We start from the raw sequence: 27124 nt of genomic DNA, 5'->3' as shown, positions 1-27124 counted from the left end.
ATGAAGATACTGCATTCCCAACAACTCTCTGAGACACGACACCCTTCACAAAAGAGGAATAATTCCTGCTGTTTTGCTACTGGGTCTGTTAACAAGGGGAAACCAGGGTTGGGAGAGGTTGAAAGAGACTCAGCTTCACCCGTGGCAGGAGCTGTGAAGCTGGCAGAAGGGAGCTCTGGAGGGAGACCACGGCATACAGCGGGAGTCGGCAAGGATGGGGCAGGGGTGGGGATGGCTCGTGTGCTTCTCAGATTGAAAGGTGGGCTGTTTCTTTACTGTGTGTGAGTCAGAAGCAGGGAAATGCATGCACAGGGTCGATCGGCATTTCCTGCAGACCCTCTGACTCTTGAGCCTCACTGTCCTAGAATCAGAGAACGGAGTCATCCTGCCTCGGAGAGGAAGACGTGAGATAAGGGGAAATAGACTCGCTGAGAGCGTATACAACTACGCCAAGGCCTGCTGTCTCTTCAGAATGCTCTAACACAGCCATCCCCAACCTTTCTGGCACCAGGGACCAGCTTCATGGAAGACAATTTTCCATGGAAGTGGGGAGGGGCAAAGTAGTTTTGATTTCACCCACTGCTCATCTCTTGCTGTGCCCCCAGGTTCCTAACAGGCATGAGCCAGTTAGGGTTAGGGATCTCTGATCTAACTCGTCTTTTCCCTAAGAGGTGAGCTCCTCCTGAGTGCTAGCTAATCAATTAACATTAAGATCACACGCAAAACATAAATCATCCTATGAGGCAACGGGCTTCCCATGTGATGCTAGTGGTAAGGAACCCATCAGCCAATGCAGGTTAGACACAAGACACACAGGTTCAGTCCCTGGATTGGGAGGATCCTCTGGAGGAGGGCACATCAACCCACTCCAGTATTCTTGCCTGGAGAATCCCATGGACAGAGGAGCCTGGTGGACTGCAATCCATAGTGTCACAGAGTCGGACACGACTGAAGGGACCTAGGACACACGCACACACATAAGGCAGAAATGTTATCTCCGTGTTGCTCAGAGAGGTCGACGTCCCCACGACCGAGGACCAAGGGCTGCCGCAGCACAAACCTCCCTGGAGGGTCACCTTGAACCACCTCACGCCGGCCAAGAGGAAGGCTCCAGTTCTCCACTCACTCTTTCTGCAAGCTCACTCCACACTCCACTAGAGTCTGCCTCCACGTAAACACCAGGAATGCCCTTGGTATGCATTTTTCTGCAACTTGTTGCTTACCACAGCTCACACGTTCCTATTTCAAAGCTATCGGGGCAGACTGCTTATAATAAACTCTTTCTAATACTGACTCCCTCCGGACATGAGTTGGTTTGGGACAGGCCAGCCTCCATCTCCTCCCTCCTTTGGGCATCTGTATCCTTTGTGAATTCCCCTGCCCTATGGTCCCTAGGGGATGAGAAGGCCTGACCACTGGCCACACCCCCAGTTCCAGGAGTGGACCTGGGCCTTAAGTCTGAGTCAAAATCAGTGTATTGCAACCCCGAGGCCATGACTGGAAGGTTGGAGGGAGTGTGTGACTAATCGGAGCCAGTGACCTTTGCAAGGCAGGCAGGAAAGGAGGCAGGGAATCACCCAAGTAAGAGTCACCTCGCCACCTTCTAGAAATGGAAAATATCCTTTTCCGGTAAGCAGTTTCTGAGGTGACCTCTAAAAACGTTTTGCTATTCACCTGACCCAGAAAACCCCACAAAATCATGCAAATTAAGAGGTTCAAATCTTCGCATTCACTTTAAGAACACCCGTGAAGCTGCTCAGGCCGTGAAGAGTATGCACATCTGGAAAACCACCATGAATGTGACGGATGTCACTTCAAAGGCGAGATGTGTGTCGTTCCAGTGACACAATGGTAGAGCTGGCAGGCGTGCATGGGCCAAACAGTGGGGCTGGATGAAGGGTCACTAGTGCAAAAACAGTGCTGAATTTGGACAGCACAAGCTCAGAAATGCAGAGAGTGGTGCTGAATTTACACGTTTAGATGCAGATTCTCTGATCATGGAGCAGGTCCAGGTGAACCAAGCCCCCAAAACACAGAGCAGGACTTAACAGAACTCAGGGTCAGATCAACCTGAGCTCTCCCTGCCACACAAAGAGGATCCTCACTGAAAAAGAACAGAGTGTTCCTAAGCCAAAAGAGGGGGTCATACCGGAGAAAAAGATACCCTGGAAGAAACTCAAGAAATAAAAACTTAACGGCCCGGGAATAAATGCCACAAAAAAAAATGCAAATAAAAGTGTGTTTTTTTTTAAAAGAAACGGAAAATAAACCAACATGGTACAGGAGAGACTGGAGACAGAGACCCTGCTCCAAATCTCCTACAATGCCAGCCCTCCTGACATTAACAAACTACCCTCATTGTCACCAAAGCCCGTCCAGCCAGGGCTTTCAGTCACACACAATCAAGGAACTCTGACCGTCACCAGATCTCAAAGGAACACAGGCATAGCTGTGATGCTAAACACCGTCTTCTGATTCTCCCACATTTTAACAACAAACCCGCGTGTAAGTAGAATTTTCCCATTTTGTCAAGCCCTTTAAAACCCCAAGACCCTTGTTTCTAGTTCTAGAGGCAAAGAACCATACATATGAAGGATCTCAGTGACGATGCCGTCCAAGTTTTCGTTCAGGGCCTACCGGTCAACTGGTTTTCCAAGATGACCAACAGCCCCTTCCCAGGGGGCTATTCATCAGCGCCCTGGTCTGAGGAAAGGGCGAAGGGGACGTGGCTACAGGGAAGCTGAAGTCCCCCGAGGATCCCCAGGGGGCAGCGGGTCGGCCTCTGGGACACAGCTCGAGAGGGAGCATCTGGTTCTAGACAGAGGCCCGGGTCAGAGTCAGACTTGGGTTCCTATCCTGGTGTCTCTAGTTACGGACCTGCTTCCTCTGGACCTGGGGGCAGCTGCGGGGAGGGGGGAAGACCAGCAGGAGGGCAGCTTGCCACAACAGCCACAGCACCCCCTGCCCAACAAGGGGGAGATTCAGGGAACAAGGAAGGGAAATGAGAAATGATATGGCTGGCCCATGCTCAACAGCACACCCAAACAGCACGCCCCTCTGTGGCCGTAATTTTTCTCTTCCGGTGCCAGGTCCTGCTAGACCAGGAGGCCTCCAGAGAGAGACAGCGAACGGTGGTTTTAAACAAATGCCAGTTTTGTGCTCCACAGGACCCAGCAAGACCAGAGAAGCTCTAGAAGAGACAAAGGACCCTTCCACTGGGGCTGAAACACACATTTCTAACAAGACAGAGGAGAAGTCCCAATTCCTTTCCTCTGAAATGTAATCCTACAGCCAGAGGGTTTGTTTACTCAAAGGCTCGCTGGACAGCTGCTCAGAAGCTGGTCTCCCCATGCGCCCTGGAGGCTGGGACTCGAGGGGAGCCCAGAGGACCTGCGTGGACAGGGGCCTGCTCGCCCAGCCTCCCCTGCGAAGACACACAGAACAACGCAAAGCCGGATGGGCTCACCTCCTGTCAGAAGTTCAATCTGGGGGCACAGCTATCAGATCCACAGGCCGAGCATCCAGAGCCGTAACCCCACCTCAGTCCTTCCAACTCCTCTCTCTGGGAGCCTCCGGCCAAGTCCTCACCTTGAACCTGAATTTCGTATCCATGTTGGCCACCTGCCAAGTGCAGCTGGGTTTCCAGGAGCAGATCTCACCGTGGTGGGGGTGGGAGGGAGACAGGGAGTGAGTGAAAACAAGCTCACATTTCTTTCTGGAATGATCTTCTACCACTGACCGAGGAGATGGCGCACAACTCTGTGAACGCACTACAAAACCATGATCTGGGCACTTTAAATGGGTGAGCTGCAAGGCATGTGACATCTTACGAAGCTGTCATTAAAAACAGGAGAAAGAGAGGGACTTCACTGGTGGTTCTGTGGTTAAGAACCCGCCTTGCAATAAGGAGACGCAGGTTCGATCCCTGCTCGGGGAACCAAGATCCCACGAACCTCGGAACAACTGAAACCCCTGCTCTGCAACAGCTGGAGCCCACTCGGGGGCCCGTGTGCCGTTACTAGAGAATCCGCGCACTGCCAAAACATCCCGCAGGACGCAAGGAAGAGCCTGTGTGCCACAGGTAAGACCTGACACAGCCAAATAAACAAATGCTAAAAAATAACAGGAAAGATGGATATATCTGTGTGCATGCATATCTTCCACATTCATTCATTTCTGTATTTATAAAATCTCTCTCAAAAGAGTCTCGAGAAGCTGACAGCATCTGGAGAAGGAAGCTGGGTGGCCCAGGGGCAGGGCTGGGAAGGAGCCTGGTCACTGGGCACCCTGGCTCCTCATGAATTTCAAGCCATGTAATATGAGCTATTTTTAAAACACATAAACAAGTAAATAAAATTCAAAGGCAGTAATTCAGGTAAAGATTTAAACAGGCCAGGGGTGTGTCAGGCCTGCCTCTCAGGCAGGAGACCCTTTCCCTGGAGAGGCCCATGGCCCGTGACGCCCCCCACGGCCCCATCCCACCCAGAGGCTGCCTGCCGCCTCCTGCTCACCTGCTGACAGGAAGAACCAAACCCAGCATCTCTGGCCTCTCCTCCACCCGAGCTGTGCCCGCTGTGAAGTCCAGTAAAGTCAACAGCTCTATGGCCCAAGGGCCAGCTTTCTGCTGAAACCACACTACTTGTTCCAAGGAACACGCCACCTTTGACATTTGGAAAATTAATAAAGAAGATGAAAACGGAATGTGTAAGGGAGAGGCCGAATCGAGCAGCTGCTGAGAGTCAGCTGCCCGCCTTCACGCTGGGCCAAAGCTTCCGAGGCCCTGAGGACACGGGCATTTCCTGTTTTTAATGTTTTTGGCTGCACTGGGTCTCTGTTGCAGGGCAATCGCACAGGCTTCAGTGGTTGTGGCACGTGGACTTACGTGCACGTGGGATTTTAGTCACCGGACCAGGGATCAAACTCGCATCAACCACAGTGGCAGGCAGATTCTTAACCGCTGGGCCACCAGGGAAGTGCCTAACCTCCGACCTCTACCCTACATCTTCTCCCTCGGGACGTGACATAACTGAGCCTTCCCGAGACAGCCAAGCAAGCTTGGAGAAAGAACACGACCCCCAAACCCACTTTCCAGCCCCACCATGGCGGGAAGAAGCAGGTGTAGGAGAGACAGCGAAAACAGTGCTACATCTCCCAAGAAGGGGCAACGGCCTGGCGTCAACCTCGGGCTCAGTGGCAAACCCAAGGCTGGGGAAGTGAAAAGGGAAGTCGCTCAGTCGTGTTGACTCTCTGCGACGCCATGGACTGTAGCCTGCCAGGCTCCTCCATCCAAGCGATCTTCCAGGCAAGAACACTGGAGTGGGTTGCCATTTCCTCCTCCAGGGGACCTTCCTGAGCCAGGGATCCAAGCTGGGTCTCCCACACTGCAGGCAGACTCTTTATCGTCTGCGCCACCAGGGAAGGCTGGGGGCTGAGGGACAATTCCCAGTCACTGGCCTCCTCCCCATCCTGCCTGGGGCACGGCCCCCAAGCTCTGCCCATCACCTTCCTTCGAAAGCGGCTGAACCGAGCCCAGGCCCAGGGTGATCTGAATCTCACCTGGCTCCGCTCCAGAGAGGCAACTTGAGGCTCTCGGTCACAGGAGACAAAAGCAGCAGGAGCGTAGGTCCTCGGGCAGCCCATCGCTAACAGGGCTCCAGCCATCCCTGCAGAACACAGGTGCCGCAGAGCCTTCCGGGTACAGGAGCGTCGGTGTCAGGCCCGACCCCTGACCCAGGGCCTCCCCTCCCCACCTCTCTGGGCTCACTGCACCAGCGCAGCCCCCAGCAAGAGGAATCACGCAAACGCCCCGGAGCCCGAAGGCCCAGGGAAGCAGTGAAGCAGCTCGGCGCGATGCAGCCAACGCTCTGCCCTGGGGTCAAGAAAAGTCAAAGACTGGGCCTCGCAAACCCAGATGAGATGGGATCGCACCTACCCAGCTCCCCCCACCCCCGCACACCATTATTCTCACTCACTACAGGGGCGGCGTGTTTCCATAAATATTCCCATCTGTTGAAAAAAGCAGATCTGGATATTCATGTGAAGACTCCCAATTTGAAGTGTTCTCAATTATCTCAGTTGTTAAAAACACTGTGTGTTTATGTGGAATCTAAAAGAATGACACAGATTAGCTTATTTACAAAACAGAAATAAATTCACAGACTTAGAAAACAAACAGTTACCAACAGGGAATTATATTCACTACAGTAAGTCCCCTACATATAAACAAGTTCCATTTCAAGAGCACGTAAGGCCAATTTGTTCATAAGTCCAACAAAGTTAGCCTCAGGACCCAACTAACACAATCGGCGATACAGCCCTTTACTACAATAGGTTTATAATATTCTTCACACAAATAATACATCAGAAACTAACACAAAAAATAAAGAAAACATTTCTAATCTTACAGTATAGGGCCTTGAAAAGTACAGGAGTACAGTACAACAGCTGGCCTACAGCGGCTGGCGTGGAGTGAGCCGGCCAGAAGAGTTCCTGGTGGAGGAGGGAGCGGAGCTGGGAGATGGGAGAGCTGAAGTGTCGTCGGCAACAGGAGATGGAGGGACAGCTGCAGTGTCACTCATGCCTGATGTGACTGGACATGCAAATGCACGCTTGCATTTTAAAGAAAGTTTGCAACTTGGTTCATATATAGGGGACTTACCATACCTTGTGATAACCTATAACAGAAAAGAATCTGGTAAAGAATATACAGATGTGTGCGTGTGTGTTTAACTAAATCACTTTTCTGTACACCTAAAACACTTCAAATCAACTCTAAGAAAAAACAAAAATGCTGTGCTGATCAAAACAAAACACAAAAACACACCTGTGGGCCATCAGTCTGCAGCCTCTGACTTAGCTTCCTGACCACGGTTTAGTTGGCCCTGGGTGCCACGCATGAGTGATGGAGAACAATACAGTTAAAATCATGGGCCCAGAGAGGCAGACTGGTACGCATGGTCACCTGAGGTCTGGGATCTGCTCAGCAGCAGCTCCAGCACCATGAAGCGGTGCTGGTCGTCACCTGTACAGCCGAGCAGTTCCTTTCCTCTCCTGGCACCGTCCGCGAGGGACTAACAAAGTGACACCATCGTCAGCCGAGCCCAACACCCGCCTGGAGCCCCGAAGGCCCCGTGTTCCTGGGGCTTCCATTCACACAGGACCAGAGGCAACACAGGCCAGCGAACCCCAACCAGCTCAATGACGGGTCTTGGGGTTCTTCTTCGTAACATTAGGGTGACGCCTCCACCCGCTCCCCGTTCCTTCCCTCAGTCCCTGGGGGACAGATCCACCTCTCATCCATCCAAGAGAAAAAGAAGCGTGCCCCAGTCTGACCTGTTTGAGAGTCACGTGAAACGTGCTAACAGCAAATGTCCCAAGACCTGTTCCTTCCTCCAGCTCCCCAAGTGTGTTTGCAAAGGGTTGGGTCCACTCTGCCCACACGGGAGGTGCCAGGCAAGGGCAGTGAGGCTAAAGGCGGGGGGAAGGCCCTCGGAGCAGCTCCGCTGGTTCACGGGCAGGAGCACGAAGACCAGGAGGGACTCTCTGGTGGACCCACGGGGCCCACACACAGCCCGGAAATTCTGGGGTCGCTGTGCTTGTGACACACGTCTTCAGTGACCCTCTCAGCATCCCTGTGCCCCTGCCACGCGGCAGTGGGTCAGCCCTTGCCACCACCAGCCCCACTCAGGGCCAGCCACTTCTCAAGAGCACTCCCAAACTCTCCACCCCAGGCCGAGACATCCAGCGGCGTGGCTGGCATTTCTGTGGCATTTCTGTCACCCTCTTTCTCACCAAGCCTTCTCCCCTGCCAGACCACCCCCTCACCAAGGTGAGGAGGATGTTGGATCAGAAATCAGACCCCTGGGACTCCCCTGGTGGTCCAAGGACTGAGCATCTGTCATCCAATACAGGCGACCCAGGTTCCATCCCTGGTCTGGGAAGATGCCACATGCCGCGGAGCAACTAAGCCTGTGCCCCCCAACGACTGAAGCCCACACAGTCTAGCGTCCACGCTCAGCAACAAGAGAAGCCACAGCAGTGAGAAGCCCACACACCACAATGAAGACCCAGCACAGCCATAAATAAATCCATAAAGAAAGAAATCAGACTCCTGTCCTTCACCAGCCTCGCGGCCGAGAGCAAGACACCCCATCACTCTGCACCTTGATTTACTCATCTGTCAAACGGGATTCAGACAGGACACTCCGAGGAATGAGGAAACATATAAAGTGTGTAACACAGAGCCTGCTACACAGTAAGGGCTTAATATTAGTTGCTATTATTATTATTGTCAGCATGACTTCCAAGTGATCGTTTTCGCAAACACTGTCCACTGCAAAACCTGCTTGGCCAGCTGGTCCTGGAAGAGCCTCTATTTCTCCTCTCACCCCATCAAGTCCTAATCCTCCTCACTTCTCCCCACATGCCTTTCCCTGACCACTGTGTCCCCCACCAAACTCCCTGGGGCTCTTAGGTCCTTTAGCAACTTCTCAAGTACTGCTTTTGACACATGACTCCCTACAGAATTGGACTGTTTTTAACCTGCCAAGTAAAATCACACAAAGGCATCGTCCCCTCTCCCAAACTGAACTGGAAGCCCCTCACCCTGACTGTTTCTTCCACCACTTCTAGTCCTCCAGTGAAAGTGGAAGCGTTAGTCACCCAGTCGTCCGACTCTTTGTGACCCCATGGGCTGTACCTCTGTCCACGGAATTCTCCAGGCAAGAATACTGGAGCAGGTTGCCATTTCCTTCTACACTCGGTCTCATTAAACACACTGGAAGGATCTCTCCATCACTCAGCCATGCTGTCTGCTGGCTCCTTAGCTGAGCTCCAGGGAGACCCAAATGACGGGGCTAAAGCCAAGCCCACCACATCTTGGAGACCTAGAAAGGACCAGGCTGAGCATTAGCACACCTGGTCTAGAGCCTTACTCTTCCAGCAAACTCACTGAGTGAGCATGAGAAACCCTTCCCATTTCTGGGCCTCAGTTTCCTCATCTGCACTCTGGGTAGAAGGAGCAAGACCAGTGGAGTTCTGAGTGCAAAGAAACCCCACACCCCGGAGATTACAAGCCCCCAAGGCCCTCCCAGGCCTGAGGAGCCTGTCCAGGCTCTGCCACAGCCCCTCTTCTGTTCCACACCTGCCAACGAGAAGGGACTGCCTTCTCCCTGCACCCTGGGGATGAAGTCTGGATTCCTGGCACATTGCCTTAGATTAAATCCAGATTTTTTAAAAGTGAAACCATGCCAACATGATTCTAAACTGATGGTTGCAGAATTTCCCTTTGTAAACAGAACCAAAACATCAGCCACAAAACTCAAATTCCACTCACAGCCCATGAAACCTTCTCTGCTTAAATGCTGGAGGGCTTCCCTCCTGAGACACTCTCCTTGCAGAATTTCCTGCAGACATTGACACTGGAGACCTCCACCCCACCCCTACTGGTGCCCCGTCATACCTCAAGAAGAGACTGTGTTTGCAAAGCCCCCAGACTCTATGGGTACGTGGACATGAGAGTTTGTGAGCAAAGTCAGCTAATCCGGAGGGCTCAGGTTCAAATTAAAGAGGGATTTTCGTCCCTTTCCAATTTGATAGAAGAACTCAGCAGCAGGTCCTGGGGCCCCACAGGCCTGTTAATAAGGATAGTCATGAGGCACTCCATCCCCAGGAAAATTCAGTAGTGGGGGGGACAGACCCTATGTGGGGTCCTCAGTGTCCAGGGAGGCTCACACAGGCTAAAGAGTCACCAGTTTCATTTCTGAAAGCCTCAGAAGCAGATGCACCTGTCTGATGATCCCGGTCACATGGCTGAATCCTCATTGACTGGCAGAAGCAAGACCAAAAGGTTGGGCACAAATTACGTCTGTGTTTAGGATCATTTTTTCAATATAATAGGAGACACCTGGCTGCTCAAAGGTGAGCCAGGGACTTGATGGACCCGGTCTCACTGCAGACACCTCGATAGCCCTGAGCAGCAGGCACTTTAATTAGCCCTGGGAAGCAGAAGCAGAAAAGTCGGGTGACCAGCTCACGGAGACGACCAGGAGGCGCCCACCTGCACCACTGGTGTCTGGGGCTGGCATCTCTGTTGAGCGGGTCTGTCCTGGGCCCTGGGGGTGCCCACCAGCATCACCTCTAGCCACAAAATGCCCCCTCCCCAACATGACAACCAAAACCATGCCCAGAAACTGCCAGATGATTTGAATTTGGGAGATAAAATAGACATATTTTGGTCTATAGACATAGTTGGTCATTTGGGGCCAAATGACCCCAAAGCAGGCAGAATCCGTCCCAGGAAAGAAACACTGAGAGACCTTGTTCCTCCCACATGCCGTGACTTCCTCTCTTTCTTTTAAATTTTCATTGGAAAAAAGCTTTACCGCGTTGGCGTTAGTTTCCACTGTTACAGCAAAGCGAACCAGTCAAATGTACACCTGTACCCCCTGTTTTTTTAATTTCTTCTCATTTCGGTCAGCACAGAGCCCTAGGTAGAGCTCTCGGTACGGTCTGACTATGCAGCAATCTGGTTTATTTTGCTGTTGCTGTTGATCAGTCACCCAGTCTCGTCTGACTCTTTGGGACCCCACGGACCGCAGCACTCCAGGTTACGGTGGTCCCTCACCACCTCCCGAAGTTTGCCCAAGTTCATGTCCATTGTTTCGGTGATGCCATCCAGCCATCTCATCCTCTGATGGCCCTCTTCTCCTTCTGCCCTCAGTCTTTCCCAGCATCAGGGACGTTTACACCATGTGTAAAACAGAGGCTATTATATGGAGCATCAACAGTGTATATACGCCAGACCCAATCTCCCGATTCCCCCCACCTCCCTTTCCACCTTTGGTGTCCATGCATCTGTTTTCTTCCTTCTCTGCATCTGTGTCTCTGCTTCTGCTCTGTAAATAAGATCGTCTTTGCCAGTTTTTTTCAGATCCCGCATATACGAATTACTATACTATATCTGTTTTTCTCTTTCTAACTTACCTCACTCTGGTTGACAGTCTCTTTTTCAACCTGGTGGAAATCTCAATCAAGGGCATGCTCCCTCCCCTCTTTGCTTTTAATCTGGATTTTTACTGGGTCAGACCTATTTAACAGTTTCTTCACTGTGGTGTATAAAATTAAACACCCCTGGGAACTAGATCAAAGTACAAACTTCCAAGAAGACCAGTAAGTCCTGGGGATGGAGAAGGAACCGCACCTATAGCTAACACTGCTGTGTGATAGACAGGCAAGTCTCTAAGAGAGTAGACCACAAAATTCCTCATTACCAGGAAAAAAAACTATCTCTTTCCTTTCTGGGTATCTCTCAGAGATTATGGATGTTAACTATGTTTATTGTGGTCATCATTTCATGATGTACATAATCAAGTCATTATGCTGTCCATGGAAACTTACATAGTGTGGTATGTCTGTGTTATCTCCACAGAACCGGAAAACAAAGAAAAAAAAAGGAAATCATTTTGCAAAGCAAAAACTAAGATAGATACGTTTCAGAGCTATCACTCTCCCCTTAATTCAAAACTTCAGCCAAGCAATTAAAAAGGACCTCCTGATAAACAACAAGGTACAGCGTAGGGAACTGTTTTCAATAGCCTGTGATAAACCACATGGAAAAGAGTGTGATAAAGAATATCTATGTGTATAACTGAGTCACTTCGCTGCACAGCAGTAATTAAACACAACATTGAGAATCAATCATACTTCAATAAATTTTTTTTTTAATGACCTCCTGGTGCTACACAAGCACCACAAACCCAAAGTCATAAAAAGGGGTTTAACTTTGTAACCAGGGCCCTGCCCCAAACTCCAATTTATTAAAATAATATTTATACACTAACAAGCAATAACTAAAAACATTTCAGAATACTTGCCCCCAAATCCTGAAAGTATTAAGCTTCTATATTTTCTCTTAAATAACTTTCATTCTCGGGACAAACAATGGGACATGTGGGGATCCCAGGAGAAGCAGGAAATGTTCTGGCTCCTTTTCAAAGGCCTGGTTTAGTAATTAACTAAGCTCCCGCGGTTCCAGCGTCTTCAGGCTCTGACGGCGTGTATCTTTGCCATTGATCCAAGTGCGACAGCTGGGCAATAACAGATCACCTAGAATTTGTCTTCCTCCTCGTCCCCCAGGAAGCACCAAAACAAACCCTCCTTTCAGATAGGATGATTTTACAGAGCTTTTGAAATAAGGGGCTGGGCACGCAGCCAACAGAGATTTGGGGGAAACCTGGCCTGGCAAGAGAGCCGGGAGCTTCCCAGGACGAGGGAAGGAGCGCATGGCCTCAGGAGGCACTCTGCGACTTGTCTCCACCTTGCTCGTGAGACACCAGAGTAAAGTCAGATGCCCCCTGGCACTCAAAGGGTAGAACCTGGTCTCAGAGAGTGTGGGGCGGGGGAGGGCAAACGGTTCTGATCAGCAGCTACTGGGCTTTACACGCGTCATCCCCAAGTCCACGCAACCCCATGAGACGTGTCTTGACATCCAAACCCGGAGGAGTTTTCTACTTCCTAAACACAGCTTCTTTGTTGATTTCCTTCCAGCTCTCATAGCCATGTAACCAGTAACAGACCCAGGAGGGCGGGTCTACTGTGAGCCAGGTGGAACTGCACACACACAGAGACACATACACACACATGCACACACATACACAGACACACACACACACACACACACACACACACACGTGCACACACATGTACACACATGCGCGCGCACATGTACACACATGCGCACGTGCACACGCATACACATGTATGCACATACATGCATACACATACACACATATGCACGTACACACATACACACACCTACATACGCGCGCACACATACACACACAGACACACATAGACACACACATACACATGTGCGCACACATGTACACACATATGCAATGCACACGCATGCACATGTATGCACATACATGCATACACATACACACATATGCACGTACACACATACACACACCTACACACGCACATACACACATAAAGGTACCCTCACCAGCGGGTACTAAAACTGCCTTTCCCTCCTCCAAGTTTGTCTCCAGTCTTAAAACAGTTTTCCATAATGATTCCAATACATGAAAAAGCTGTAAATGATTCTGCGGATGGGACATCAGATTGATTAATACGTATGGGAGATAAATTTAATTATAAAAAGAATATGAATGGGAAGAGATGGCGGCTCAACCTCAGAAAGAAGTGGAGATCTGCAAAACCAAGCAGAGAGGTGCCCAGTCACGCCTGAGGGGCTAAGACAGCAGACCCCGAAAGTTCTCATTCCCAGGAAAAAATCTGTTTTTTGTTGGAAAATATTGTGAGATAATACTAAGCGTCAGATATGGCGGGAGGATCTGAGAGCCCCAGATACTGAGGGTGGGAGGGTAAGCTGACACAGCCTCGAGGAAACCAAGTTAAGAGCACCCCTGGGACCCAGAAGCCCCACTGCGAGGGGTCCACCCCAGACTCTTACACAGGCTCTCAGGAGAACACATTTCAGGGGGCAGCAAACAGTTGAATGCACAGACAGAAAATGAATAAATGTTCATTGAAAGGAAATTCAGACAATGTAGAAATATATCATAAACCATAAGTACATAATAAATAATAAAGAACCATGCGGACATAGAGAACAGACGTGTGCACACGGCAGGGGAAGGAGAGTGTGGGAATTGAGAGAGTAACACTGAAACGTATACATTATGTTTACGTGTGTAAAACAGCCAGTCAGTGGGAAACTGCCATATAACACAGCTCAGCCCAGCACTCTGTGCCAACCTAGAGAGCTGGGGTGGGGTGGGGGGTGGGAGCGAGGTTCAGGAGGGAGGGGGCGTATGTATGCCTAAGGCTGATTCATGCTGACGTACAGCAGAAACCAACACAAAGTTGTAAAGCAATTATCCTCCAATTAAAAAATATTTTTAAAGTATCTCCCACAGTCACATGTATACACACAAAAATTTCTTTGCACATTCATATACACAAATTTCTTTATTTGATGAGCTCATACTACACATGCTTTTAGCAACCTGTTCCACTTAACAGTATATAGTGTTATACCAACATCATTTTTCTCAGCTGCACAGTATTCCGTTATAAAGACTACCATAATTTATGTGACCAACTGTTAGATACCAAGCTTACTTAAACATTTTCACTATTAAACAGAACTGCTCTGAACTTCATTGGTCATGCCTCTTTGCTTCCTCTTTGAAGTAATAAAATTTGAAGCAAAGAATAGATAACGTAGTAAACAATGTGTGTACCTTAGAAATGGAATTGCTTGATAAAAAGTATATACCTTTCTTTGCTTCTAACTTTAACAGTTTCCTTGGATCCATATTCTTTCTGCTGTCTGGTAAAGTGACTCCTTCAGGGAAAACAGACACGTGGGCTGGGGTTCTATATAAGCAATAACACGCACTACGCTCTTCCCCTCTTTTCCGTATCCATCGTCATGGAAATGGTGGCCCCCATCCAAACAAACTCCTACCTCACAGGCTCCCTGCACCAGCCACATAGCTCATCACAGAGACATTCTGGGAAGCACCAACAAGGCAAAATACTTAGGGGTTCATTCATTTGCTAAAAATATCCGTATTAGATGCCAGCTTGGAGCCCCAGGAGGCGTTAGAGAGGCACAGATGAGTACGGGCCAATCTTGTTCTTAGGAGCCCTCCCCCGGGACCTTCAGTGACGCTCTTGACTCCCGAGTACAAAATTCAAATCTCGAGTGTGCTCTGGGAGCACCAGGGGGCCCTGGCTGGGGGGCTTCTCAGAGGAGGTGACGCACAGGCAGGCAAAGAGCAGTGAGCTGGTCAAGAAGTCTTGACGGCGGAGGGGACTTGACGAAGATGACCAGAGTGACATGTGGTCCTAAGGCCACAAGATGCCCTGGAGAACCCCCGGACGTCCAGCAGGGCTGGGGCAGCCAGCAGGGCTGAGATGGAGGCTTGAGAGGGAGCGGGACCCCAGGTGCAAAAAGCCCGCTGGTAGGTACAGTAAGGAGCCTGTGCCTGCGGGGATGGGTGGGCAGAAGGGATGCGCGGGAGTGGAGCCAAGGTCGGCTGCGGGAACACCAGCCTGAAGGGCACTGCTGTGACTCTTGAGACAGAGCGAAGTGAGCCGGAAGCACGGGCAGGTGGGGGGCGCCTCGCAGGAGAGATGTGGCCCAGGTGAGACGTCTCAGGGAGACTGGGGGGCAGAATGGCCAGGACGTGTTCACTGCAGGCAAAGGAGCTAGGAGGGTGCCCAGCCAGGGCAACAGGCCTTCAAGGAGCCTGATGAAGGCAGCCTGCAGGGGCCCGTGGAAAGGTCACAGAACAGACCCTGGGCTTGCACTGTTCTAGAATCTACTGCATAACTTACTGCACTCCCTGGGCATTCCTGGTGGTTCAGACAGTAAAGAATCTGCCTGCATTGCAAGAGATCCAGGTTCAATCCCTGGGTTGGGAAGATCTCCTGGAGGAGGGCATGGCAGCCCACTCCAGTATTCTTGCCTGGAGAATCCCCAGGGACAGAGGAGCATCGTGGGCTACAGTCCATGGGGTCACAAAGAGTCAGACACGACTGAGCGACAAACACTGTCACTGAGACTCAATTTTCTTCTCCACCAAGGGGCACATGGGGCCCGACTGTCTACCATTAAGGCATTTCCCAGCTGTCAGATGCTGTAAGTTCCCGTCCACATCAGGACCAGGGTGCCGTCTGTTCCCCCGGAAACTTGACCCCACAAGAAAGCCATAACCGGCCTCTCCTGAGAAGTCAGACCTGCTCTCCGCAGTCAGCTCACTGGCCAGCAAGGGCCCGTCCTCTCCAGCTCAGATGCGCACCCTCACATCTGGCCGCAGGCTGCCGACTGTTCTCCCCACTCTCCTGGGTAATAAGGAGCAGACTGGCAAAATAGTTCAAATACCTTCTGGAAAAGTACACCGCCTTGTGGGCTGGGCGGCCTATTTTGAGCAAAATGTTTCAAACCCCCAGGCTCAGAGCAGCTCTGGGGCATCCATGCTCAAGGCAACTGAGAGATCAGGAAGGCAGTAAAGGATGACGGCCGCATCCGATGATGGCCAGGCCGTGCCTGGGCACGGGACAGGACGTGCCCACCCTCCAGGACCGTCTGCTGAGCGTGGGAGTCACCAGCCTGACGTGAAAAGGGCCGTCTGGAGGATGAACAAGGTTGGGGCTGGGGGCAGCCAGGAAGGGAAATGACCTCCTGGCTCCGATGTGCAAGAAAATGACCCAGAGGAAGAGGTGTGGGAGCCGGGCCCTGCAGTCACGGCAAGTGTGCGGCAGGGCCAGGCCCAGGAGCGGAAAATCCACAAGCCGGCAGCCGGGAGTGTAAGGAGAGAAGTGACAGGCAGTCCAGAGGGCTGGCGGATGGCCTCAAGGTGCTCTGGGGCTAATTTCAAGGCGCCCGAATGCCACACCCAGGTAGTGGCTACAGGGAGCCACTGAAGTTTGCAAGCAGAGGAAGGAGGGCAGGGGGAAGGATGGGGCGCAGAGGGGATCACGGGATCAGCAGAGAGGAACAATGTGGCCGGAGCCAGGAGAGGGGAGGAGAGGGGACGGAGGAGGGAAATGTGGGCCCACAGTGCCCCCTTCTCCATTTTTTCAGGACCACAGGCAGATTTAATCCTGTGGACCCACAAAGAAACACCTTGCCTCCAAGTCACACAGCGACCAAGAGCAAACCTCAAAGGGCAGCTCCCAGCCCTGCCTTTGCAGATCTGGTTTCTGCTCCTGCCCTGAAAATGCTCGCAAGCCCCTGGCCCCAAACCTCCAACAGCTGATCAAACACCCAAGCACTCTGTGTAAACTCGGAAGGGGAGGGAACAGGCTGTGAAAAACTGACACACATACGCCCAGATTTCCGGGAGGCCCGCCTGAGTAACAGGATACGTTTGGTTCATTTCCTGCAAAACGAGAATTTCCCAGCCATGGGGGGAAATGCAGCCCTCCCTGCATCGCCTGCAGCCCTCTCCAGCGCCCTACTCAAACACTTTCTCCCTGAACCTGAGCAACCTACAACAGCCGCTCTAAGATCTCTCACATCCCTGCGAATCTTCACTGCGATAGTTCATTCAGGCACAGAGGTAGGCAGAAAGTCACTGAGGCCACCAACGGCCACCAAACGTCCTGGAGCCCGGCTCCAACTCTCTGGCTCAAAAAAGTGTGCCTCCAACCGGTATCCTGGGATCAGCCCACCCGACCGACACTGCTTCTTTTGGTAGCAGAACCAAAGAAAAGAAAAAAAGCAGGTGGCACGTCAGGGACCCTCAAAGGAAACAGAGGGTGGGGTAGCAAGGTGGGTAAGGTGGACCTGGGTTCCGATCCTACTTCCACCATTGAGTTTACTTGGATAAGCCACCTTGCCTCTCCTGAAAATGTTTCATCTGTGAAATCGGTATAAAAATAAGATCTGTGTAAGGCTGTCAGAATTCGAAGCACTACTGTTAGTGTTAAGCATTAGTAGAAAGTTAAAAGGAATTCAATATTTTATATATGTATAATTTTACGTGTGCATATGCATGTATTATGGGCCTCCCCGAGTGGCGCTAATGGTAAAGAATCCACCTGCCTATGCGGGAGACCTAAGAACCGCGGGTTCAATCCCTGGGTCGGGAAGATCCCCTGGAGGAGGGCATGGCCAGCCACTCGAGTCTTCTTGCCTGGAGAATTCCATGGACAGAGGAGCCTGGTGGGCTACAGTTCGTGGGGTCGCAAAGAGTAGGACATGACTGAGTGGCTGATCACGTATCTGTATATATACATATGGGTACACGGATCGTTCAAACGGGAGAAAACTCCTAGTGTGCCACAGGGAAAAAGCCTGCGGGGCAGGGCCGGGGGTCCCAGGGTAGCACAAGCGCAGCCAGGCGCCGGGCCGGAGCGTCTGATGTGCGCGCTGATGCCACGGGCGCGCGGTGACAGCGGGGCGGCGGGGCGGCGGACCCACCTGAAGACTCGCAGCAGCAGGCAGGCGATGAGGAAGGCGGTGAAGGCGCACGCCACGATCACGGCCGCCTTCAGGGTGGGCAGGTCGCGGAGCAGGCTGGAGATGCGGGTCACCAAGGCGTCGCCGCTGCTGTTGGAGCCGCCGCCGCCGCCGCCGCCCGCCGCCTCCCCGGACCCGGTGCCGGTGGCGTTCCCGGGCCCTGGGCCGGGCGGCGGCCGCGGCTGGCGCTCGGCTCCGGGCTGCGGAGGGCCGGCGGACTGGGCTCGGCTGGCGCGGGCGGCGGGCGCGCCCAGGAGCGCGAGCAGCAGCAGCAGCGGCAGCAGCCGCGCGGGAGGCGGCGCGGCGCGCATGGTGCGGGCGGGCGGCGCGGGGGCCGGGCTGGGCGCGCGCGGCGGAGCCCCGAGTCCCGCAGCAGCGCCGAGGCCTGCCCCGGGTCCTCCCGCGGCGGAGCCAGGCGGCTGCGCGGTGCTTGGCAGGAAGCTGCGGCGCCCGGAAGAGTCCGCGCCGCCCGTGGCCGCGGCCGCCGCCGCCACCAACACGTTGCACCGAGTCATTCGACGGGCCGCGGCCCCACGTGGGCGGGGCAGGCCACCAGGCCGGGTGCGGGCTGCGCTGTTCCCCGGGGACCCGGGACACCCTGGGAGAAGCAGCAATCGCCAGGAGCTGTGCGGCACGTTGCACATTTTATCTATTTGATATCATCAGCCCCCTTAGGAGACAGGTATTGCTGTTACCCTTCTTTAAGAATTGATTCAGCTCCCAGCAACTCAGATTGTGCCAGACAGAGAATCAAAGACTTCATTCTACAGAGGCGGAAACTGAAGCCTCCGAAGTGAATGAAGTGTGCGGGCGAATGCCCTGTGCACTGCATGCGTTTATAGTTCAGCATCTCCCCAATTAACTTCTTTGTTCGTAAGAGTTTCTTATCTCATGGCTTCGATATTTCAGACATTTTTCACCTCTGCTTCTGAACTGGATTGTGCTGGTACTAAGTAGCTTCAGTCGTGACTGATTCTTTGGGACCCTATGGACTGTATGTAGCCCGCCAGGCTCCTCTGTCCATGGGATTCTCCAGGTGAGAATACAGGAGTGGGTTGCCAGGCTCTCCTCCAGGGGATCATCTTCTCAACCCAGGGATGCAACCCAGGTCTCCCGCATTGCAGGTGGATTCCTTACCATCTGCGCCCCACAGAAGCCCAGTGTGCATTCCTGCCTTTGTACCTTTGCTGTAGAATAGTCTTTCTCCTAGGTTGAAGTTTCAGCCCCCGGGGAGTAATTGGCTTGCTGCCTCTGGTTTGCAAGCTAGATGATACTTCAGTGGAGAAAGATAGTTGTGGATGTTCCAGTGTGAGGCCCAAAGGTGGGAACTGATGGAGGGCACAGAAGGCCTTCCTGGATCACTAGGAACTATCCTGCAGGCCTCAGATCCCTCCTTTCAGCATGAGGCTGGATCCTGGCCAGAAGCTCTCTGATGACACGACAAGTATTCAGTGATCTTAAACAGCTCACTCCTGGTCCTATTTTATAAAAAAGCAACAGGTAAATAAAATATAATACAATGTATCAGTTAGCTATTGCTGCCTAACAAATTATCCCCAAACTTCTCAGCATAAAACACATACACATATTTTATCAGGGTTTCTGTGGTTTAGGAATCTGAGCATAGCTTAGCAGGGTCCTCTGCTTCAGGGTCTCTCACAAAGGTGCAGTCAAGGTGTTGGGTGCGGGGGTGGCTGCTGGTGGCTGGAGTCTCATCTGAAGGTGCAACTAGGGAGGGATCGGCATCCAAGCTCAATCAGTGGTTTTTGGCCAGATTCAGCTCTTCATGAGCTACTGGACTGAAAGCCTCAGTTCCCCACTGGCTGTTGACCAGAGCCTGCCCACCGTTCTTACCATGTGGCCTTTTCAGCATGGCAGCTTGCCTCATCAAAACGTGCATGTCTCGGACTTCCTTGGTCCAGTGGTCGTGAGTCCACCTGCCAGTTCAGCGGCCACAGCTTCCATCCCTGGTCTGGGAAGATCCCACGTGTCGCAGAGCACCGAAACCCACGTTCCACAACTGCTGAGCCCAAGTTCTAGAGCCTGCAAGCCACAACGACTGAGCCCACATGTCCTAGAAATCATGCTCTGCCACAAGAGAAACCATCGCAATGAGAGGCCAAAGCACCAGAACTAGAGAGCAGCCTCCAGTCACTGCAGCTGGAGAAAGCTGGTGTGCGGCAGCAAAGACCCAGCACAGCCATAAATAAATATATTTTTTTAATATGTAAGTCTAGAAGGCAATGGAGAAACTCTGTTAGCAAGACCAAAATCGTTGTCTTAGGAAACCTGACCACAGAAGTGACATCCCAACACCTTTGCTGTATTCTGTTGGTTGGAAGCAAGTTACAGATCTCATCACAAGGGGAAGGGGATATACAAGGGTGAGAGTATCAGGAAGCAAGGATCATTGGGGACATCTAAGAAGCTGCCAGGAGACCCAGGTTCAACCCCTGGGTTGGGAAGAGCCCCTGGAGAAGGGAATGGCAACCCACTCCAGTATTCTTGCCTGGAGAATTCCATGGACAGAGGAGCCTGGTGGGCTACAGTCCATGGGGTCGCAAAGAGTCAAGCATGGCTGAATCTCTCACACACACACACACACACACACACACACACACACAAAGCTGCCTGTCACTTATAATGTGGTATGTTTTGATTTACTGGGATGAACAGCAAGCAGGTTATCAGAAGTCAACACCCAGGAGGTACTATTTGAAATGCATACTGAATAGTCCAGCATGCCCTAGTGGTGAGAAATTTGGAGAGATCACAAGCTTTAGGTCTCTTCCAACTCTAAAATACCACTTTATGTCAAAAAATGTTGTGCTGATAGAGAGCCAGCATTTTATCATATCATCATGACAGAATTCAGAAAAGAAATTTCTTAAAGAACCACCGGTGATGTCCATGATTTTGCAGGACTGCCCTCTAAGGCATAAACCTCAGATATCACAGGCTTAGATTTTTGTCCTTATCAGAAATCCCTGCATGGAGAGTTAAAGAAGTCCTGGGTTTTGGAGCCTCTATTCAGGATAAGAGGTTTGACCACTGAGTGGCCTTGGCTGAAAACTTACCCACAGAATCCAAGTCTTTAATGTCTAAAGTGAGGATTGTCATACTTAGCTCAGAAAGGTCCCTGGAATTGTCCCTAAGAAGGGAGAAAACATTTGTCTCCTTATCTTTCTTTTGCCACAATTCATGGACTGGGGTAGACTTGCTTAATTGTTTAACACCAAGAATTACATAACAACACCAAGAATGTACATAACTTACCACCAAGAATGTACATAAATGTTAGATTATTTTAGTAAAGTGAAACTTTAGAACCTTTCCTTCTTCCTGATTACTTGCTGTGCAAATCATCACAATGAAGAACTTACTTATAAACTGCCCCAAAGTTCCTTAAACGTTTTGAATCAACTGTCGACTTAAAAAATATGCACAATCTAAAAGCTGAGAGTTATGTTTTATTCAGTGGGAATTTTTAGGACTTTAAGCCCAGGAGACAGCATCTGAAGTGACCCTGGGAGAACTGCTCTGAAGGGGTGAGGGAAGGAGCCAGGTTATGTAGAGGTTTTGCCATAAAGTCCAGGGAGTCTGAATGTCGAAAGATGATTGTTGATTAAAGAGAACCAGATCTCCCAAGTTAAGGAATTTAGCACTTCTCTGTGTATGGAAAGATGCAAGAGTCTGGGCTCATTGAAATCATTCCTTTTCTATGCACCTCATCTCTCTGGGGCCAGTATCCTGTGTGTTTTACATCCTGAACTTCCTTGGGGCTCACTGTAGGGAGTGAGCAGGGTGTGGCAGGCTGATGCCTGTCAGCAGGCGGGTTTTCTTCTCCTTCCTGGGTATCCTTAGGGCTCACCAGCTCATATTGGAGGTCTGCAATTGCTGATGACTGTGACATCCTTACTTACCGATAGGGCAGGAAATGCTTCATTTCTCACGACTAGCCACAAACAATAATATTTTTAACATGGAACACTGGTGACTGGTAACAGAAAGCAACTTGGGCTGATTTCAGGAAAACAGAGTTTATTGGAAGCATGTTGGATTGCCTCTAGAATCAACGGCAAGCTAAAGCAGAAGTTCTAAAAGTGTCGTCTAGGGCTCCTGGGGTCCCTGAGACCCTTCCAGGGAAACTGCAAAGTCAAAACGAATGCTTTAATAACAGTAAGATGCTATTTGGCTTTTTCATTGATGACAAAAGCTATTGTGATGAAAACTGATGCTTTAGCATGAATTAAGACAAACTATACTCATAGTAATTGCATTCCTTATGACCATGCACAGCAGGAAAAAAAGAGTCACTTTCACTTTATTGTGTCCTTGATAGAGTCATGAAATGATTAAACCCTGACCCTTGAGAAGGGAACATTTTGCTGTCAGATGTGATGAAATGAGAAGTATGCATAAACCACTATTGCTGCAATCTGAGCCATGATGACTCTCTCCAGATAAAGCACGTATGCAATTGTTAGAGCTGTAAACTGAACTAGCCACTTTTTTCATGGAATGTCACTGTTAATCAAGAGTGCCTGACAAACTTCAGACCTGGTCCTTGGCAGTGCCTGCTAAGTCACTTCAGTCATGTCTGACTCTTTGCAACCTATAGACTGGAGCCTTCCAGGCTCCTCTGTCCATGGGATTCTCCAGGCAAGAATACTGAAACTGGTTGCCACTTCCTCCTCCAGGGGATCTTCCTGACTCAGGGATCAAACCTGCATCTCTTATATTTCCTGCCTTGGCAGGCAGGTTTCTTTACTACTAGCGCCACCTGGGAAGTCCCAGGTCTTTGGAGAGCACTTTCTCAAAAAATGAACAAGAATGAGTCTGTCATTTCAAGGATAGTTACTGATAGTATTGTAGCCAATGATAAAATTCAAACCTTCAAGCTAAAACCTGAATTTTGAGGAAAAACTTGTCAATTAGGAGACTTTCTGCTGTGAGCTGAACAACTTCCTAATACTGCAAGACTTTTCTGATGAGCTTGGTGGTATCTTTTATATTATATAATGAAATATGTCAAAATTTGGAAGATCTGCTTAAGTCAGCAAGCCAGTTCTTTTCTACATGGCCAAAGCACAATGTTACAAAATTATATCTGGTTGAAAGTTCCATTCAAAGTGCAAGATAGACCAATGGATTTCAAGGAAACAGAGTACAAAATTTCATTGATATGGTTCCAGACTTCACAGTAAAACTAATCTTTAAGAAACTACTGCTCACAAATTTTGGTGTGAAATTAAAGGAGTATATCCATACTATCTGAAAAGGTTATTAAAGTCCCCTTCCCTTTTCTAACTGCATGTCAGGGCAAGGCTGGAATTTTTTTTTTTTTTTTCAACCCAAACAACAAATTGCAATACAATGAATTCAAAAGTGAATGTGCAAACCTACCTATTTTCTACTGTCAGACATTAAGGAGTTTTACCAAAAAAATGTTAAAACAATGCCACTCTTCTGAGTTTTTAAAGAAAATATAGTTATTTTCATAACCATGTGTCAATGTTAACACATTTATTACTTTGTTTCTAATTGAGTTAGTATTTTTAGGATGTTGTTGTTGTTCAGCCACTAAGTTGTGTCCAACTCTTTGTGTCCCCATCAACTGCAGCACGCCAGGCTCCTGTGTCCTTCACTGTCTCCCAGAGTTTGCTCAAAGCCATGTCCATTGAGTCGGTGATGCTATCTAAACATCTTATCCTCTGCCTTTGCTTTCAATCTTTCCCAGCATCAGGGTCTTTTCCAATAAGTCAGCTCTTCGTATCAGGTGGCCAAAGCACTAGAGCTTTAGCTACAGCATCAATATTCCAGTGAATATTCAGGACTGATTTCCTTTAGGATGGACTGGTTTGATATCCTTGCAGTTCAAGGGACTCTCAAGAGTCTTCTCCAGCATCACAATTTGAAAGTATCAGTTCTTCAACGCTCGGCCTTCTTTATGGTACAACTCTCACATCCATACATGACTACTGGAAAAACCATATTTTTGACTATACATACCTTTGTCAGATATGCAGATGACACCACCCTTATGGCAGAAAGTGAAGAGGAACTAAAAAGCCTCTTGATGAAAGTGAAAGAGGAGAGTCAAGAAGTAGGCTTAAAACTCAGCATTCGGAAAACTAAGATCATGGCATCTGGTCCCATCATTTCATGGCAAATAGATGGGGAAACAATGGAAACAGTGACAGACTTTATTTTGGGGGGCTCCAAAATCACTGCAGATGGTGACTGCAGCCATGAAATTAAAAAACGTTTGCTCATTGGAAGGGAAGTTATGACCAACCTAGACAGCATATTAAAAAGCAGAGACATTACTTTGCCAACAAATGTCCATGTGGTCAAGGCTATATGGTTTTTCCAGTGGTCATGTATGAATGTGAGAGTTGGACTATAAAGAAAGCTGAGTGCCAAAGAATTGATGCTTTTGAACTGTGGTGTTGGAGAAGACTTGAGAGTCCCTTGGACAGCAAGGAGATCTAACGAGTCCATCCTAAAGGAGATCAGTCCTGGGTATTCATTGGAAGGACTGATGCTGAAGCTGAAATTCCAGTACTTTGGCCACCTGATGCGAAGAACTGGCTCATTAGAAAAGACCCTGATGCTGGGAAAGATTGAGGGCAGAAGAAGAAGGGAAGGACAGAGGATGAGATGGTTGGATGGCATCACCATCTCAATGAACATGAGTTTCAGTAGGCTCCAGGAGTTGGTGATGGACAGGAAGGCCTGGCATTATGCAGTCCATGGGGTTGCAAAGAGTTAAACACAACTAAGGAACTGAACTGAACTGAACTGAACCTTTGTCAACGAAGTGATGTTTCTGCTTTTTAATACGCTGCCTATGTTTGTCATTGCTTTCCTTCCAAGGATGAAGTGCCTTTTAATTTCATGGCTGCAGTCACTGTCTACAGTGATTTTAGAGCACAAGAAAAGAAAATCTGTCACTGCTTCCACTTTTACCCCTTCTATTTGCCATGAAGTGATGGGACCAGATGCCATGATCTTAGTTTTTTCTTTAGTGCTGAGTTTCAAGCCAGCTTTTCCACTTTACTCTTTCACCCTCATCAAGAAACTCTTTAGTTCCTCCTCACTTTCTGCCATTAGAGTGGTATCATCTGCATATCTGAGGTTATTAATATTTTTCCCGGCAATCTTGATTCCAGCCTGTGCTTCATGCAGCCTGGTGTTTCTCATGATGTACTCATGAGACATGACATGACATCATTTCCAGTTTGTTGTGATCCACACAGACAAAGGCCTTAGTGTAGTCAATGAAGCAGAAGTAGATGTTTTTCTGAAATTATCTTGCTTTCTCTATGACCCAATGAATGTTGGCAATTTGATCTCTGGTTCCTCTGCCTTTTAGGAATCCAGCTTCTACATCTGAAAGTTCTTGGTTCACATACTGCTGAAGCCTAGCTTGAAGGATCAAGATCCTTCCATGCTAGCATTACCTTGCTAGCATGTGAAATGAGACCTCTTGCAGTGTGAAGTCAAGTGGGCCTTAGGAAGCATTACTATGAGCAAAGCTAGTGGAAGTGATGGAGTTCCAGCTGAGCTGTTTAAAATCCTAAAAGGTGATGCTGTTAAAGTGCCGCACTCAATATGCCAGCAAATTTGGAAAACTCAGCAGTGGCCACAGGACTGGAAAAGATCAGAGAAACTATAAGAGAAGTAATTTAGTCCCATAAACCTGTTATGCCTCCATTTCCTCACCAATAAAATACACATAATAAGAGAACCTGTCTGATGAGAGGATTTTCAGAACTAAATGAGTTAACACTTAAAACATGATTAACACAATATCAAAGAAATGGCACATGGTCAGCATATGTTAATTATTAAGATATCAGAGCATGAAGAAGGAACATTGCAATAACTGAAAATACTTAACGATAAAATTGTTTTTCCAGCCTTCAAGTCTCACCAATACGCAAGAGAGAGTTTCCAATACCCTGCATGGGACACCTCCAGGGACGGCCACGGTAGAGCAAAGCTAGCTACCTGAGTTAATAATCTAGATTCCTTGGATTCAGAGCAGGAACAACCATGGGCAACTGGCACCGACTCTTGGTTTCACATATGTCAGCCCTGAGGAAATGGATCTCAAGCAAGTAACCTAATCCTTCAAAAGATCTACGTTCTCTTTTCCCTGGGATGAACAGGGATTCCCAGCTGGCACTAGCAGTAAAGAACCCATCTACCAATGCAGAAGACATAAGGGACATGAGTTTGATCCCTGGATCAAGAAGAATCCCATGGACAGAGGAGCCTGCTAGGCTCTAGTCCATGGGATCACAAAGAGTCAGACTGAAGTGACTTAGCACGCCTGTAACAACTGACTTAAAATGGAAGGATGCTCATAAAAAATTATTAGAAGGAAATATATCAACATGTAAACAGAAACTATCCTTAAGTGTGTGGTCAGTGTGAAAGTGAAAGTGTCAGTCGCTCAGTTGAGTCTGACTCTTAGGGACCAATGGACTGTAGCCCACCAGGCTTTTCTGTCCATGGGATTTTCCCAGGCAAGAATACTGGAGTGGTTGCCATTCACTTCTCCAGGGGATCTTCCCAACTCAGGGATCGAACCCGGTCTCCTGAATTGCAGGCGGATTCTTTACCGTCCAAGATATTGGGCATTTATATTTTCTTCTTTTCCTTTCCAGAATATTCTAGTCTCTGCAGTAACCTTGTATTAATGTTGCATTTCTTTTTTAACTTGTAGTATATATTTTAAATCTGAACTATTTTGTTGCCTGAAATGGATAATGACATGAATCCCCTTCTTAATATAACTCTGAGGGGAAGGTCTACAGAGATGACCAAAGATCAGACATCAGAGCGTTAAGTAAGGAAAATGGGAAAGGTGGACTCAAGAAACCCAGAGCAGTCTCTCTCCGTTTCTGCCCGACACCCACATCTGACTCTCTTTATCAGAAATAATTTTTAAGGACAGACTTAAAGGGAGTGAAGAAGTTCCAGGTAATAATGGCCAGCATTCGCTGAGCTTTACATGCATAATCGCACTTAACCTTCCAACTCTACATTACAGATTGAAAACTCGCGCTCCCAGCAGCTTCTCAGTTTAAGGGACTTGAGGAGGACATGTGA

The 27124-nt window shown here is 49.4% G+C and overlaps 1 protein-coding gene and 1 long non-coding RNA gene across 5 annotated transcripts in view; one reads left to right on the top strand and one right to left on the bottom strand.

Annotated features, from left to right (window-relative positions):
• Positions 1 to 18486, bottom strand: part of FAM174B (family with sequence similarity 174 member B) — a 39136-nt gene extending 20650 nt beyond the window's left edge. For 3 of the 4 annotated variants that reach the window (XR_011491892.1, XR_011491893.1, XM_070478190.1), the window contains exon 1: positions 17963 to 18473. Coding sequence is in view for 2 of the 4 variants with exons in the window: in XM_070478190.1 (XP_070334291.1) it covers positions 17963 to 18312 (350 nt within the window). In the remaining 2 variants the exon portion in view is untranslated. Of the gene's footprint in view, positions 1 to 17962 lie in introns of all 4 variants that reach the window. The other variant, XM_070478189.1, reaches the window with a different exon arrangement.
• LOC139038743 (uncharacterized) lies at positions 16895 to 26419 on the top strand. The gene is made up of 2 exons (XR_011491896.1): positions 16895 to 17099; positions 25927 to 26419. It is a non-coding gene; the product is annotated as an uncharacterized lncRNA (long non-coding RNA).
• Positions 26420 to 27124: the final 705 nt, after the last annotated feature.

Source organism: Odocoileus virginianus, chromosome 16 (genome assembly GCF_023699985.2).
Source record: "Odocoileus virginianus isolate 20LAN1187 ecotype Illinois chromosome 16, Ovbor_1.2, whole genome shotgun sequence".
Classification (NCBI taxonomy): Eukaryota; Metazoa; Chordata; class Mammalia; order Artiodactyla; family Cervidae; genus Odocoileus; species Odocoileus virginianus.
Note: the sequence above shows the minus strand (reverse complement) of the source record. Positions and strands in the feature narration are given on the sequence as shown.